This window comes from Ictidomys tridecemlineatus, chromosome 10 (genome assembly GCF_052094955.1).
Source record: "Ictidomys tridecemlineatus isolate mIctTri1 chromosome 10, mIctTri1.hap1, whole genome shotgun sequence".
NCBI classification, from domain to species: Eukaryota; Metazoa; Chordata; class Mammalia; order Rodentia; family Sciuridae; genus Ictidomys; species Ictidomys tridecemlineatus.
In genome coordinates, this window is record NC_135486.1 from 61,198,377 (window position 1) to 61,212,899 (window position 14,523).

Sequence of the window (14,523 nt, forward strand, 5' to 3'; positions counted from 1 at the left end):
CACAGGCGGGAGGACACCGTGAGCCCTGGGAGCAGGGCTGCTGCAAAGCCTGGGCAGGGACGTCACTCCCTCATTCAGCAGGAGCAGAGTCTGGGAAACACACTCAGGGCCATAAGGTCAGCAGCCCTAAGTGACAGTCACAGAATGTGTTTTAATGACAAAGAGCCACAGGGTGGTCTTCCCACGCCTTCTCTTACTGGGGAAGAAGGAGACTGCCTCGGGTGGCTGGGAATGTCACCTGAGTATTGGCTGCTCTGGGGAAGCCCTTTTAGCACCAGGGAGTGAGTTCTAACATCCAGGGGCCTCGAACCTGCCCATAAATCTCTCAAGTCACATATATTTGAGTCCCATAATGAAAGGGTTTGGGACAGCGTGGGTTTAAGAGCTGTGGCGCATTTCTTGCCTTCCTTTGTTCAGAATAAATCCGGCCCGGCTCAACACGTTCCCCAAACTGGAGAGGCTGAGTTCCCCCTGCTGTCCCTGCCTGGCACAGCCTGCAGCCATCCATCAACTGGGTCAGTTGCAAGGCGTGGCTCCTGGTGACCTTGAAGAGTCAGCAAGTGCAGGCAGCTGGGAAGCAGGTGGGAGGTCGGGCGCCACCCTGCAGCCCGTGGTCTGCTTCAGCCCGTGGTCTGCTTCTCCACTCTGCACTTTCCAAATACTTCCACTGCTCAGCAATATGGAGCAGGATCCCAAGTAAAGGCACACAAGTAATGAGTAATAAGCTCAAACCAGCGCAATCTGAGAAGTTCAACACACTGGAGTTCCTCAAAGTGTCTCCCTCCTGCAATGTACCTGCACAATAGCTCAGCACCATGCTTCAAGTGTTAGAACCCATCCTGGGGACACGTGTGAAGGGCTTTTTCATCCCTCAGCAAGCTAGCAGCTTTCAAACCCAGACCTGTATTCTGCTTGGGAGTCGGGGTAGAGAACGGAGGAGGCAGGGCTGGCCTAGGTCACAGGGGGGTCAGTGACAGATGTATCTGGGGAGGCTCAGCCCCGAGCTGCCCCTGGGCCTCGCGTCAGATGCTGGGTCTGCACATCAGGTCTTGCCTCCTGGTAACAGAGCTGCCACCAACATCAGGCTCATGTCCCACGCTGCCTGCCCACTGGACAGAGGGGCCAGGCCACCCATGCCCCAGGCTCTGAGACTCTGGCTGGGCAGGAGTGATGGCTCTCTGGGACACCAAGCTCCAGGCTTTCCTGCCTGTCACTTTGGCCAGGGCTACAGTCTTGCCTGTTTCGTGCTTACTATGGCCTGAAGGCGACGGTGACATAGACTGCAGGTTAGGCTCTGCAGGCAGGCTCTGCATGGCGGAGTGCAGATCTGTCCCCAGCGCCCCTACCCAGCTGCAGAGACTGACCTCACCCCTGGCCCTCACCCTTCAGACGCCTCTACTTCGCTTCTCATTCCTCATACTCTCTCCTGCCAGTTTCCCCTCATCGCTCAATTCTGCTTCTTTTGCAATGTTCAAGACTTGGTGCTTCCTCCCACCCAGACTGTCCCTGTCGGTCCCAGGGCCCACTGTCCCCCAGCCGTGGTTCCCTCTGAGCTAGCTGCTGTATGCCTGCGTGCATTTCATTTTTTATGGAAGATTTCTGACATAGAGGAGCAAAGCCGCTGCTGGAGGGCATCTCCATTCTTTGAGAGGTCTGAGCACAGTCCCCCTCCAGGACAAAGGAGTTGCTGAAATAACTGGGCACACGGTCATACTTCATGGCCTAAACCTTTGTCTCATGTTAATGACTCTTTGGTTATTGAGTCAATGTTCATATACGAAGAGAAGGGTGATAAGTCACAACATCAGAATGTGTTTCTGCAGCTTTCTCAGATCCTGACAGGGGATGTAAAAACATAGCCCTCCACCATTATGAGGCATTTGCTATTCTGCCTGGGATTTAAGTGGGGGGTGCCTGGGATTTAAGTGTGAGCGCCAGGCAGAGCTCACCCATACAGATGTACAGACCACAGTAATCAGGAGCAGGCTGGTTTAGCAATGAACTTCCTAGCTCTGGCAATGCAAACCCAGACTGAGATTTTCTTCCCCTCTGACATAATATTTTTGGATTTAATTCATTTAAGAAGTCTTTACAGAACACCAAATGTGTGCAGGGCCTCCCAGAGACACAGATAAAAAAATGAACCAGCCCAGAACTGAAGGTAACACATAGTCCACATCAATTCTGGATAGAATTTACCGAAGACCATGATACAAATTTACTTTCCAAAGATGTCCTCGTCCCACAAATCCTTCTTGGACCTGACCACTTGTCCATCAACAGCTGGTAGAGCTCTGACCCTTGGAACCTGGTGAATGTGTGACATGCTTGTAAACAACAGGATAAGGACAGTCAGAAAAGCATGTGCATTCTACCTTACTCCAGAGGACACCTGTGCTGGGCCCCGAGGCCACATGCTGGAGCCCAGACTGTCACCACACCTGGAAGTCACCTGGAGAGATGGGCCTCTGCTCTTCCAGTCCCACCTACCTCCTCGCCTGGTGACTGCAACCTCATGTCACCACCATGCAGCTGAGCCCTTTCCCAAATCCCTGACCCACAGAAGCCAGGAGAGGTAACAAGTTGTCTGTTTGTCGTTTTGTCACTGAAGTTAGTGGTTATTTGTTATTCAGTAAGAGACAATGAGAACATAAAGACATTTATGTTTTCCAGGCGCCTCCCAGGATCCAGACGAGATTTCCCTCCACATCCTGTCCTGGTACCCACTGCTCTGCTGTCCTGAATTCCGTCTGCCGAGCATTCAGGCAGTTGGGCCGCAGGAGGCGGCACGCTGGTCCCTCTCAGACTGAGTGTTCTGCTCCCCTTCACCCCTCCCCGCTGCCCCCGCCTGAGAGCCCTAGTGAGGAAGAGGCATTCCCATCGGACCCCACAGGCCTGCAGGCCCTCCCACCCGAGGCCAACACTCCCCAGGTAATGCGGGGGAGCACGAATCCTGCACAGAAGGGTCTGTTCACTGAACCACACGTAAACCAGCCCTCAGCTCCAAGCCCATCGCCCTGGAGAGGGCTAAATTGTGGAAGCGAGGAGGCGAAATAACCAAGCAGAAGTATGCAAGGATCCTTAGACCGCCCTCCACCTTCCCAAACAGAAAGCTCTCCTGTGAGCATGGGAAACACCTGTTCCTGCAGCTCACCTGGGGATGGAGTCCCTCTGCAGAGTGTCACACTACTGAGTGCAGGCCTGTCCTAGGTCTTAGGTATGCTGGTGTATTTTCTCCTTATAAGGGGATCCTATTATTCTGTCCTGCTTTAGGGATGAGGGAAGAGAAGCCCGAGGTCTCAGTGGTAAGAGATGGAGAGGAGGGGTGTACCCAGGCATCATAGAGCCCAGGGCTGTTGTAGCTACCACACAACCCTACCTGCACCAGAAGGGTGCCTGATTTACATTCGTGTAAACTGTCTCTTACTACCCACAAGAGCCATGGTCTCCTGACTCTTCAGTGGCTCCTGAGACACGGTCAAGAGCCAGAGGTGTGAGCACAGCTTGGGGCTGGGCTCAGGCACAGCAGCACAGGTGAGACACCAAGACAGAGTCCTGTGCCACCTGCTGGAGACTGCCTAGTTAACAGCTCTCCCCTCCACTGACCCCAAGTCCCCTGGGCACAGCCACGAGAGCCTTAGGGTCACTCAGCCATTCCCTGAAAATAACGCCCAGGCTGGGGTGAGGCTCAGTGGCAGAGCACCTTCCTCAAGGCAGCAGCACCCAAAGCAAACAGCAGCAAAAACGATGCCCCATGCTGTCACTGTGGCCTGAGGGGGTTGCCACCAGTCCCAGTAGTAAAGGAGAAGCCGCATCTCACAGAGCCGGGGTGACACACGGTCATCCCGACCTGTGCCAGGTGCTCATAGAAGGGCCACCACAGGAGGGAAGCACTGTGCCCTCAGGCTGACCTCGGCACATGGAAAGGGGAGACCTGTCCAGCCCTTCCTTGGTCACCTACTGAGACCCGGCAGCGGCTGCTCCCCCTTCCTTCACAGCTGCAGAAACCTGGAAGGACCTTAATCACTAATTCCCAATCAGCCGTGCTCCTGCCAGGGCCCCAGAGCCCAGCCAATGAACAAGGAGTCACCAGGGAGCCAGGCTTGGCTCTGCCCACCCACAGAGGACAGAGCCGGAGGCCGGAGCTGCCACGGGGAAGGGACAGGGAACTCCAGGTGCCCTGGGGCACAGGGGTCAGCGTAAATTTTAGGCTCTTACTTGTAGTTTTTCTCCCAGAACTTCACCGGCCTGACATAGGACGTGATGAAGATGACGCTCCCCAGGAACGGACTCAGCGGGGCAGAGAAGATGGAGGTGGCGGCCGCCTGGAAGAGCAGCACAGCAGAGTCTGGGGTCTGGAGTTAAGGCAGAGAGGTCCTGTCCGATTCTGACTGGGTTCACGCTGCCATTTCTCACTGAAGACAGAGGATGGGCTCTTAACCTCTCCAGGCACAGATTACAAATACAAGGCTTCCAACAAATCCCGGTGGCCTCGCTTCACCCCCATGCACACGGAATGCTTCTCAGGCGACGTGTACAATGGACAACGTCTAAGGACTGAGAAGAGCCGGCTGAGTTAACTAAGAGGCCATGAACTGGACAAAAGCCACTGTGCACATTCACCAGAGCACTAACTATGTGGCTTTGTAAATGAGTAGGATTGAGTGACACTTTAAAAAATAAGCAGGTGGCATTGTTTGGGAATGCCACGCCTGTTCCTCAGTCTTTTACCACTATTAGGAAAACACACACACACACACACACACACACACACACACACACACGAGTGTTGCATACGCTGAACGCAGATGGCTCATGCAGGTCTGGTTCACAGGTAAACACAGGAGTACGTGGAGTCCTAGCCTCCAGGGCCACCTGCCTCCTCAGCCTCTCCCACGGGCTGCTCACTTACTGGCAAGTGCTGTTTCGCACCCTGAGGGTGGTCAGAACACTGAGGCTGCTCAGTGTTGAACATGGTGCACTGAGCCTTTGGCCTGAGCTCTGTGGGTCTCTGGAAGTGGGGCCCCAGGAGCCTGGGCTGCAAGAGCAAGGGTCTGGGTGCCGAGGACAATGGGACAGACTGTCTGGCTCTCACGATGATGCATGTCGCTCCCTGACCTGCAGCAAGGGGCCTGCTGCCCACTACAGACCTGCACTGACTTGCTGCAAGGCCACCCTCCCTCCTGGAAGGCAGACGCTGCATATTCTCTTTTGCAGCTGCACACATGGGCACCACATTTCTTTATTCAGTTTCAAAAAGTTCCAGGAGGGAGTGACAGGGAATGCCAGGCACAGACAGGAGGATGCTCATTGCCAAGGTCGTCGCTGGCCTGGCCCAGGCTATATGATTTGGGGGCAGGAGCTCCTCAACACCTGGAGTGGTAGCGGGCCTGCCGCTCACCACAGACCCTTCCCAGATATCCTTATAGATTAAGGTCAGATTTTTGGCAGCACCCAAAGCAAACAGCAGCAAAAAACAATGCCCCATGCTGTCACTGCGGCCTGAGGGGGTCACCACCAGTCCCAGTAGGCTTGGCTCCAAGAGTGACTTTCTTTCCTCCTCCTTTTAACCCTCTCTGTTCTCTCTTGAAGCATTCCCTGCATTCACACCCAGGTCTCTGCTCTGGGCTGAGCTGTGAGGGTGATAGGAGCCTCCACCACCCTGCTATGCTAAGCCATTTATGCTGAGCTGGGTTCAAATGGAGAACTACTGAGCAACAGGCTACCAAAGGCCAAAAACGCCCATGTCTTGGGGTGGAAGCATCTTCAGCCTTCAGCCAAAGAAGAAAGTGATGGGTGACAGAGGTACCCCACTTGATGTCCCTTGTCACCAAGGAAAGGGGAATGGCACTCTCTGAGACATTCAAGAGGGATGGAGACATTGGAGTCTAGGTGTTGAAGGAACATCAGAGCCAGGTGGGTGGTGGTGACTCTGGAGAGCTGAGATGGGAAGGGAGGGAAGTCACCACAGGACCCAGTGTGCCCAGGGCTCACAGGGACCAGTCAAAGCCAAGTGCTGAATGGGCAGGCACTGCTCTTTTCTTTGATTCTAAAATTTCTCCACAGTTGCCCAGAAGTTAAGTGAGGAACTACTAGTAGCCAACAGAGAGCCAAGTATGTGGGGAGGACATGAGAGGGCATAGGGCAAGAGTGACCACATGGCCTCCAGGGATGCTTCCTAGAGGGAGGACCTTGGGAATATACAGCTTTCTCGGAGCAAACAGGAAAGACTATGCCCAGCCCAGGGATGCTGAGAGGGGCCCCCAGGAGCATGGTCACCTGAACACTTTTCAGTTCCTTCCAGCAGAGAGGGCCAAGTGCTTACCCTCTAGCATAGGCAGGACGTCTTTAAAAGCACATTTAAAGTGAAAACATCAACACCGATAATTAAAAGATAAAAGAAAAAGCCACCGAAGGCAGCCTTCCTTCCAGCACTGCATGTGGAGGGGCAACGAGGGGTAATGTGGGGAGTCTAGTCGCCAGAAGACAACGGCCTTGGGCAGCCTATGGGTGTTGAAGGGTGAGCAATCTTGTCTTTCCCTGGAGGTTTGAGCTCAGACACCAACAGAAGGGAAGGCATGCTGGTACTGGAAAAGCAATCTCCCCACCGTGCCCCGCTGGCCCGAGAGCTAATTCAATTCCAAAACAAAGAGAATTATTCCATTCTCAATGCCAGGATGGAGACCACAGTTTCTTAATAGAGTGATAAAATAATTAACATTTCAAAATTAGTTAGGATTCAGGGCTGTCATCTAGGAGCCTGGTGGCTTTGTCTGTGGCGAACACACCTGATTCTCAGCTGTTTACCCCGTACATCCTGAGCAGCTGCTGTTGGACTCCAGGTGGCAGATATCTACTTTGTGACTGAGCAGAGGTGGGGAGGTGTGCATGGACAGGGCAGGAGCAGCTCTGGATGCCACAACATCAGGGCAGTGGCTCCTATGGAGGCTCCTGCCTTAGCCAAAGGGAGGGAGCAGGCACCACTCCCAAGGCCAGGCTAGGAAGGAGGCATGGGGCTGGACAGGATGTTCTAAGGCTGAAAGGCAGATGCTCAACACAGTCCCTGTCTCCAGTGACTCAGTTTCTTAGGAGAATCGCCTACACACCAGTGAAGCCCCCAGCCTGAGCATGCTGTGTGTAAGCTGAGATCCAGGCTAACGCTGCTTCAGGTGCCCTCATGTGCCCAGCACACGGGCTTGTGCCTTGGACGCTGCATGTGTCCAGGGCAGCGACGGAAAGCCACGCGCTCCAGCAGCCCCTGCTCAGCTCTGGGACCACCAAACCCACCTAACGAGGCATCACCAGCTAGGCGGCACAAGCAGCCCTGCGCACACTGGTCAGGACCAGGCTCTGAAATCCTACTGCCACTCCCCCTGCAGAGCTGCACAGCAGCCATGATTTCTACTAGCTAGTCCTGCTTGAAATTCTGGATAAGAGACCTCAGACATAGCAGAGATACATAAAATCTGCCCCATCTTCTTTTGAAGGGTCCTGTTGAGGAGACTCAAGCACCTGCCATTGTAGAGAATGCCTGCATCCAAGGGGCAGCAGGGTGGAGCATGAGCTCACATCTCCTGCCAGACAACCTTGAAACACTTCAGAAATAGCAACAGCAACGAGGTCTAAGAATAGAAATGCAGAACAGTGGGCATTATGGGCCCAGCTCTCATCTGCTTAACTTCTTTTTTAAACAAATAACCCCGGAGGAGAGCATTTATAAGACTCAGGCTGTTACTGCAGAATGATGATGCCAGGCATGTTTCTAGTCCTGAATACCCTGTTCCATCCCAGAGATTCCTCATGAGTTGTCTTAATGAGGCTTCTGCAGATTTCAGGAGGAAGGAGCTGCAGGCAGGCGCTACAACCCGTTAACAGTACCCAGGGAGGGTGGCAGAGTGAGAACCAAGGCTCTCTCTCACCACAGCTGCGGGTAAGAACAGCTCAGGAGGTGGGGATGTGAAAGACCGCACCCCGTTTCTAAACAGTGTGATTTAGCGTGCTCCTCCAGGATCCTGATTCTGACATGGGTCCAGCCCACATCTTGGAAACACAGGTTTGCCGAGTATGAATCAGTGGGCTGAGATCTCTCAGGGAAAATTTCAGGCCTGAGTCAAGAATTTTTCAATTAATCTCTGCCTTCAAGAGTACTTTTTATCAATTTCTTTCTCCATACAAGCATACACATGAGCATGAAATTCAGCTGTGTGGAAGCGATCTTTAGAAGGGGCATCTCAAGTTTGTTTTGAAGTGGATAGGAACAAATTATCATTATGGAAACATGTAAATATACAAAGACACCAAGCCTTCTTGGCTAAGAGCACTACCAACAAAACGTAATTTCTCAGTGCTCAAGATACTTTTTCAGTATTCAAAACTATTTGGTTAATTCTGTGTACATCTAATTCAAGATTGTTGAATATTGATGAAGTATATATAAAATACCAGTATTAAATCAAAACATAATAGACATGATACATGATAGCATGATGAACACACCAGCCGTGTCCTCAGTGTCTAATGACTGTGGGTCTGTTTGCACTAATCTCCACAAGTAATTTAAGCAGTTAATTTCCATTTAAAAGACAGGAAGGATCTCTAAATGCAGAGCTGGGCATGGGAAATGGGAGGATCAGAAAAAATAAAAGCAACTTCTGAATATGCACAGAGAAGCAGTGAGAGTTCAGAATCGCAAAACATCTTTAAAAGCTAAGTGGCCTGAAGGGGATTCAAAGTGCCTCCTCATGTCGCATTAAGACGTAACTGTAGAGACTTGAAAGTCTGCTTCTTGCCAGGTTCAGTGAAAAGCTTGCCCTGTAAAATGTGCACCTCAGCTTGGGGCCAGGACCGAAGCAGAAAGGATACGAGGGATGGCAAAGAGCTGCGCGAACACGTGGAAGGAGGAGCCCCACGCCATCTGCCAGGGCGCCACGTAGGTCAGCACGAACCGGATCTTGTGCAGCAGGTCCCCGAGCTGAAAGCAGAGGAGACATTCATCAGAGAGGCCCCTGGTATCCGCATCAAGGTCATTTAGAGGACATGCATCACAGGAAGGGGCAATGAAACTGTTATTGGTCTTACTTTCCTTCGTTCTGTAAGCAACACAGCTATTTAAGGATATTTGAAAGAAGCAATAGGAGGACTGGAAGGAAGCCTGCCTATTCATCTCAACAGACTTGCTCCTTAAAGCTATGGATACGGTGTGTGTTTCTGCCTGTCACAGCTTGGCTGCTCCCTTCATATGGGACCTTTTACAGGGAGATTCGTGCAAAACCTAGCATATTTTTAAAAACCTCGACATTGTTGAGGTTTTTTAAAATATCAATTTCATTTCATCTGCTCAGCTGCTCTTGCTGAATAAAATACCTCCGTGTCATTGAAGTGAAAGTTACAAAACACTTAGGAAAGCCAAAGCTGGATGCAGAAGCTGCTCATTGGTAGGCAAGAAGCAAAAAGGAAGAGTGAGCTCCAGGGGACCTGTGGGCTGAGGAAGAAGACGGAAGGGGGAATATGCTCCATAGAGTTGGCTGGAGACAAGACTGTGCCTGTCCGTGGGTGGACGGGTGCAGGGGTCAGCCAACCACCTGGCTGCCAGCTTAGGCTTTGTGTCAGGTGACCGAGGAACCATGTGCTGCAGGCTGCTGCAGAAGTACCCAGACAAGCAGCACCACAGGGCAGCCTAGGACGATGGAGGGCTTGTCCCCAGACTGGCTGGCTTTCAAAAGACAATGAGAAACATTCTCCACCAAGGCCGTCGAGTGAAGAGAAGAAAAAAAATTAAATTTGACTCAAGAAGCATTATACAGCACATCAGGAAGCCAGAGTGAAACTGGACTTGGGCTGAGGACAGAGCTGTCAAGGAGCAGTTCAAAGAGTCAAGAGGACTCAGACCTCAGCCAAGAGCCAGCTCTGTGGTTCTAGCACACAGGTGAGGGGACTCGGGCTTGTTGTATGAAGATGCAAAGGGAGCAGAAGTAGGTAAGCAGAGTCCTCTCCAGATCCTGCCTCACTTGTCTCATCTTGCATCTGTGGCTCCCACATGTACCCTGGATAAACAGGGTTCTGAGTAAACCTAGTTCTGGATAAACACTAAGGTAGAAATAAACACCTTGGCTAGGCCACTGGTGACGAACCAGGATGAGAGGTCTCCCAGAAACCCACACACGCACAACCCTGGGCAACAGAGATCTGGCTTGTAGAGAGCCCTGGGCTTCTATGTGCCTACCAGGGACACCGGCCATGAACTAGCAATGAGCTTGAGTGATAACCACAGAACTGCAGGTGGAGAGAAGAGAGAGGCAGAGGGAAGGGATGGGAACACGAGAAGATGGGAGAGGCATGGGGAGGAAGAGCCACCGCAGATGAGCTTGGGGACGCATGGTGGATGGACTCAGAAAGGGAGCTGGACATCTGGCTCTTGCCGAGGACCACTTACCGCCTCCACCTTGACTGCTTGCTTCACAGCAGAGGGCTGATTACCACAGCATTGGGGTTTGCTCAGGGAGGTCATCTCCACGTCAGTCCAGGGCTGGCCAAGGCCTCCTGGACCCAGGTGGACAGGGCTCCACAGCCCTCTGCCATTGGAGTCTGATAGCTAAAGAAGCAGCATGCTACTCCACCTACCAGCTCGAGGTCCCACCTCTTAGGTCCACGTGAAATGGTCTACCCATCTCACCATGCCAGCCATCAGGTGCTGGCATGAATGGAGAGACCCAGAGTTCTAAGCCAGACTCAGGCCCGGCTCTTTCAAAGCTGGTGTCACTGCCTTTCCTCCCCACTATCAACCCGACTAGACAAGGAACACGAAAGTTCCATGTGGGAGACACTCACACACATCACTTCTGGGTCTGGAGAAGTGGTCACACCCCCTTGCTCATTTGGGCCCAGCTGCCTCCACCAGTCACATGTCTTCGGATCAGAACCCCTCTTGCCCACCACCCTGCTGCCGAGAATTCCTGGTGTGGTTATTAAGTGCCAATCTTGTGGCTCACGAGGTGAAAACTGAAGCATGAGCAAGGGCCCTCCAGGGAGGCATGGTCCCCAATGCCCTGAATGAACAGGGCACGGAAAGCAGCTCCACTGGGCTCCCTGCACACTGGTGTATCCTGGGACTCACAGCCGCCTCTGGAAAAGCTGTAAGTAGGTCAGGCGAAGCTCTGCAATCAGCCAGGCTGCCCTGGGGAGCCTCATCTGCAAGTTTAACACTCTCGCGGGTCCGACTCCGCTGCATTATGATTAAGTGAATCTATTACAATTATTTTTTGCTTAGCCCAGCAACTTGTATTTATGTACAAGCAAAACCAGCAGTCAATCGTCAGAGGGCTCCGAGCACCAGTGCCCCTGCTCTGATTGCAGCAGGGCCCCAGGAGTCTCCCTTCTTCCCCTTCTCTGTGCCTCATATTTCTCAAGGAAACTGAAGAATGAAACACAGGCTTCCTAAGATCTTCTATTTGGCTGAGAACGTAGACTCTTCTCTTCTCAACCACGGAAGACGCCCATCTCCTGAGCATCAGTTCTTTAGGTCTCTGGTTCCTGACCACATTGTATTTAGTGGCCCCTCTGGGATGCCCACAGGAGGAAGCACCAGTGCTGGGGGCGGGGAGCTCACCTCCCAGTGCCAGGAGCGCAGCTGGAGCACATCCCACCCAGCTCCAGCTCTGCTCCTGCATGTCCACTTTGAAATGGGGATGAAGGCCCCTCCTCCCACGCCAAGCCCAGACCCTCTCAACTTTTAGGGAAGGAAGCCATGCTCAGAGAGGTTTAGTGGATTGTACAGATCACACAGGAAGTTACTGGCCTACCTTAAACCAAAATCCATCACCATATATCCCTCCTTGAAGTGCAGTTCTACAAACCATAGCAACAGGAAGTACTGCTGTCACACAGCACCAGGGAAAGGTCTCCCTAACCATGACTCAGCACAGAGCAGGGCCACAGGCAAAGGCACGACAGACCACGGTCACAGCCATCACCAGGGACCTGTTCTTCCTAGCCACAGTGGTGAAGAGCCCGGCCTAGCCCAGAAGAGACTTTCAGGATAAATGCCATCAACAAGGCACAAAGTCACTAACAAGTCTGGTGACCTGCACGTGGAGGGAAGGGCAGCCTGTGGGGCCACCTGTGCTTGCTGAGCTCATGGCTCCCAGGAAGATAGCTCACACCTTTATTCTTAAAGTGTGTCAAGGTAGGATCCAGCTTAAAAAGACTCAACTCCACGTCTTCTCTTTACACTCTATCCTCATCCAAGGGGAAAATGGGTATGAGAATGAAGCACCCGTAGGAGCCAAAACAGAGCCGACTGCACACAAGAGGATCCTAAGCTCTGATCACCATAAGCACAGTGTGTGCAGTGGAGCCTAAGCCCCGATCACCATGAGCAAAGCATGTGCAGTGGCTCTGCACTCCACGCTAGTCCACAGTGTAGGGAACCATGCGATGCTTAAGGTCGGGTGGTACAAGTGGCCTCACCAACACCTTCCCCATGACATGGCCACATGCTAGGTCTAACACTGCACTGCAGACCTTGACACACAAATCCCAGGTGGGTCAGCCATAAATCTGCACCCCGTAGGGCAGCCCCCAAATGTCTGCGGGTTATGTTATGTGTTTAGAGCGTAGCCAGGGCCAGAACTAGCCATGCTATGGTTAGTCGAGGCCAGAAGCACTAGGATTCAGTGTGTAGCGCCAAGGTCATAGATGTCAACTTTCAGTGAGCACGTGCCCCTATATAGCCTGTTGGCTGTGCGCCTTCTTTGTGTGGCCTATGTACAAAAAGGGCCTATGGAAAAGACTCGGGTGTAAAAATGGGCAAATGGAGACAAAATGGGGCCAAATGAGGACTAAAATACAACTGGCTGGAGGCTGACACTGAAGCTGGAGGCTGAGGCCATCTCTAAAAAGTATGTGTACTATCCTAACTGCGTCTCCCACCTTCTTCTTCCTGGAGAACCCCTAATCCATCTCCTGGTCACAGCCCTGCATGGCACACTTTGAGGAGGCTTTGGGGCCTCTGTTTCTGTGATGCTTACCTCACTCCTGTCTCCTATCTCCACCATCCTAACTCAGCTTGATTGCACTGCTTGACAAACCTCACAAGCCTAGAAGAGAAGACCAAATTTTTTGTCTTCTTTCCACTAAAAACACTAGGAAAGAGGAAAGAAAGTCACAACAGATAATTTGGCTATTTCCCAAAGAAAGAAAGCCACCATAAATACTGTCATTTCAAATGACCTGTTTTGGCACTATCTTTTCAGCTGAGCATAGACATGCTGTTGTACATCTGCTGTAAATAGTAAAGCCAAGTGTGTACATCCACAAAACATCCTAAAGAAGTGTCACCAAGTAAAGGTGACCCCCAAACCCTTCCTTGATGGTACATTCTACAGTAAGGCACAGGCCATCTTTCTCTGGGGACTGCCCCATCCCAGGAACAGAGTGGGCCAGGTACTGGCCATGCCCATGCTCGGGCACTGTCTCGGAATCTGTTCGTGCACAGCCCCATTTGGTGGAAGAGCAGCGATCTCTGTCAACCCCAAGCGTGACCTTCTATCCTGCTCCATGCAGGCTATGCCCCACGGGCTGGTCCTATGACTCCAGGGCCCCTGTACTTGGCTGTCAGACCAGCAGCTCTCCTCCTCGGGAAGATGTGCACTTCAGTGACCATCACACTAATCTGGTTGCCAACACCTGAACTTGAAGGTACACACGAGGCTGAAAGGGCTAACAGAAATAGACGGAGCCAATGGGACGTCGAGTCAAGAAGTAAAGAACAGAGAGGATGCTGGATCCTTGGAGGGCCTGCAGTGGAGGAAGACCTGAGGTGGTCCAGGGGACAAGTAGTGAATGAGCAGGGGGCCAGCTGAGGGCCTGAAGGCCGCAAACAGAGGAACTGGGGGGACCGTCAGACATGGGGCATGGGGGGCCACATGGAAAGTGGGAAAAGGCTCAAGAGTGTGGAAAGGGAAATCCAGTGTCATCTCAGACCTGGGGCCCCACTTTTGGTGGGGAGGGAGTGTCACTTTGATAGAATAACAAATCAATAACAGAAAATACGATGATCACACATTGGGACATTAGATTTAAGTCAAACTATTCTGGCTGAAAACGTGACATAGAATTTTATTACATAACCCTAATGAATCATCCAGGTGGTGGTTGGTGACCAGGGTGACCAGGGTGAATTTCATGTCATCATCCAGGTGGTGGTTGTAACTGGTGACCAGGGTGAGTTTCATGTCAGGAGGAGTCCACCTTGGCAAACACTGTGTGCTCAGCACCCATAACGCAGCTCCCACGGGATGGTCAATAAACCACCTAGGACACAAAACAGAGAGGCCAAGGGGCCCCTGTGACAGAAGAGGACTCTATACATGCAATTAGAGTCCCCAGAGGAAAGTATAGAGAGAAGTAAGAGATATTCTTGTTGAGTGATAGTCCAGAAATACCCAGAATTCAGGATGTAGGGTCACCACACTGAAGAACCACATCAAGTCCTGTACCACACACATGAAAATTTACCTCACTCAT

General features: G+C 52.1%; 1 protein-coding gene across 3 annotated transcripts in view; it reads right to left on the reverse strand.

Annotated features, from left to right (window-relative positions):
* The window catches only part of Pcnx2 (pecanex 2), a 175,331-nt gene that overhangs the window by 57,584 nt on the left and 103,224 nt on the right, over positions 1 to 14,523 (reverse strand). For all 3 annotated transcript variants that reach the window (XM_078023065.1, XM_078023064.1, XM_078023066.1), the window contains 2 exons: positions 8,863 to 8,971; positions 4,219 to 4,348 (listed from right to left, as the gene is read on the reverse strand). In XM_078023065.1, coding sequence (XP_077879191.1) covers positions 4,219 to 4,348; positions 8,863 to 8,971 — 239 coding nt within the window. The remainder of the gene's footprint in view (positions 1 to 4,218; positions 4,349 to 8,862; positions 8,972 to 14,523) is intronic.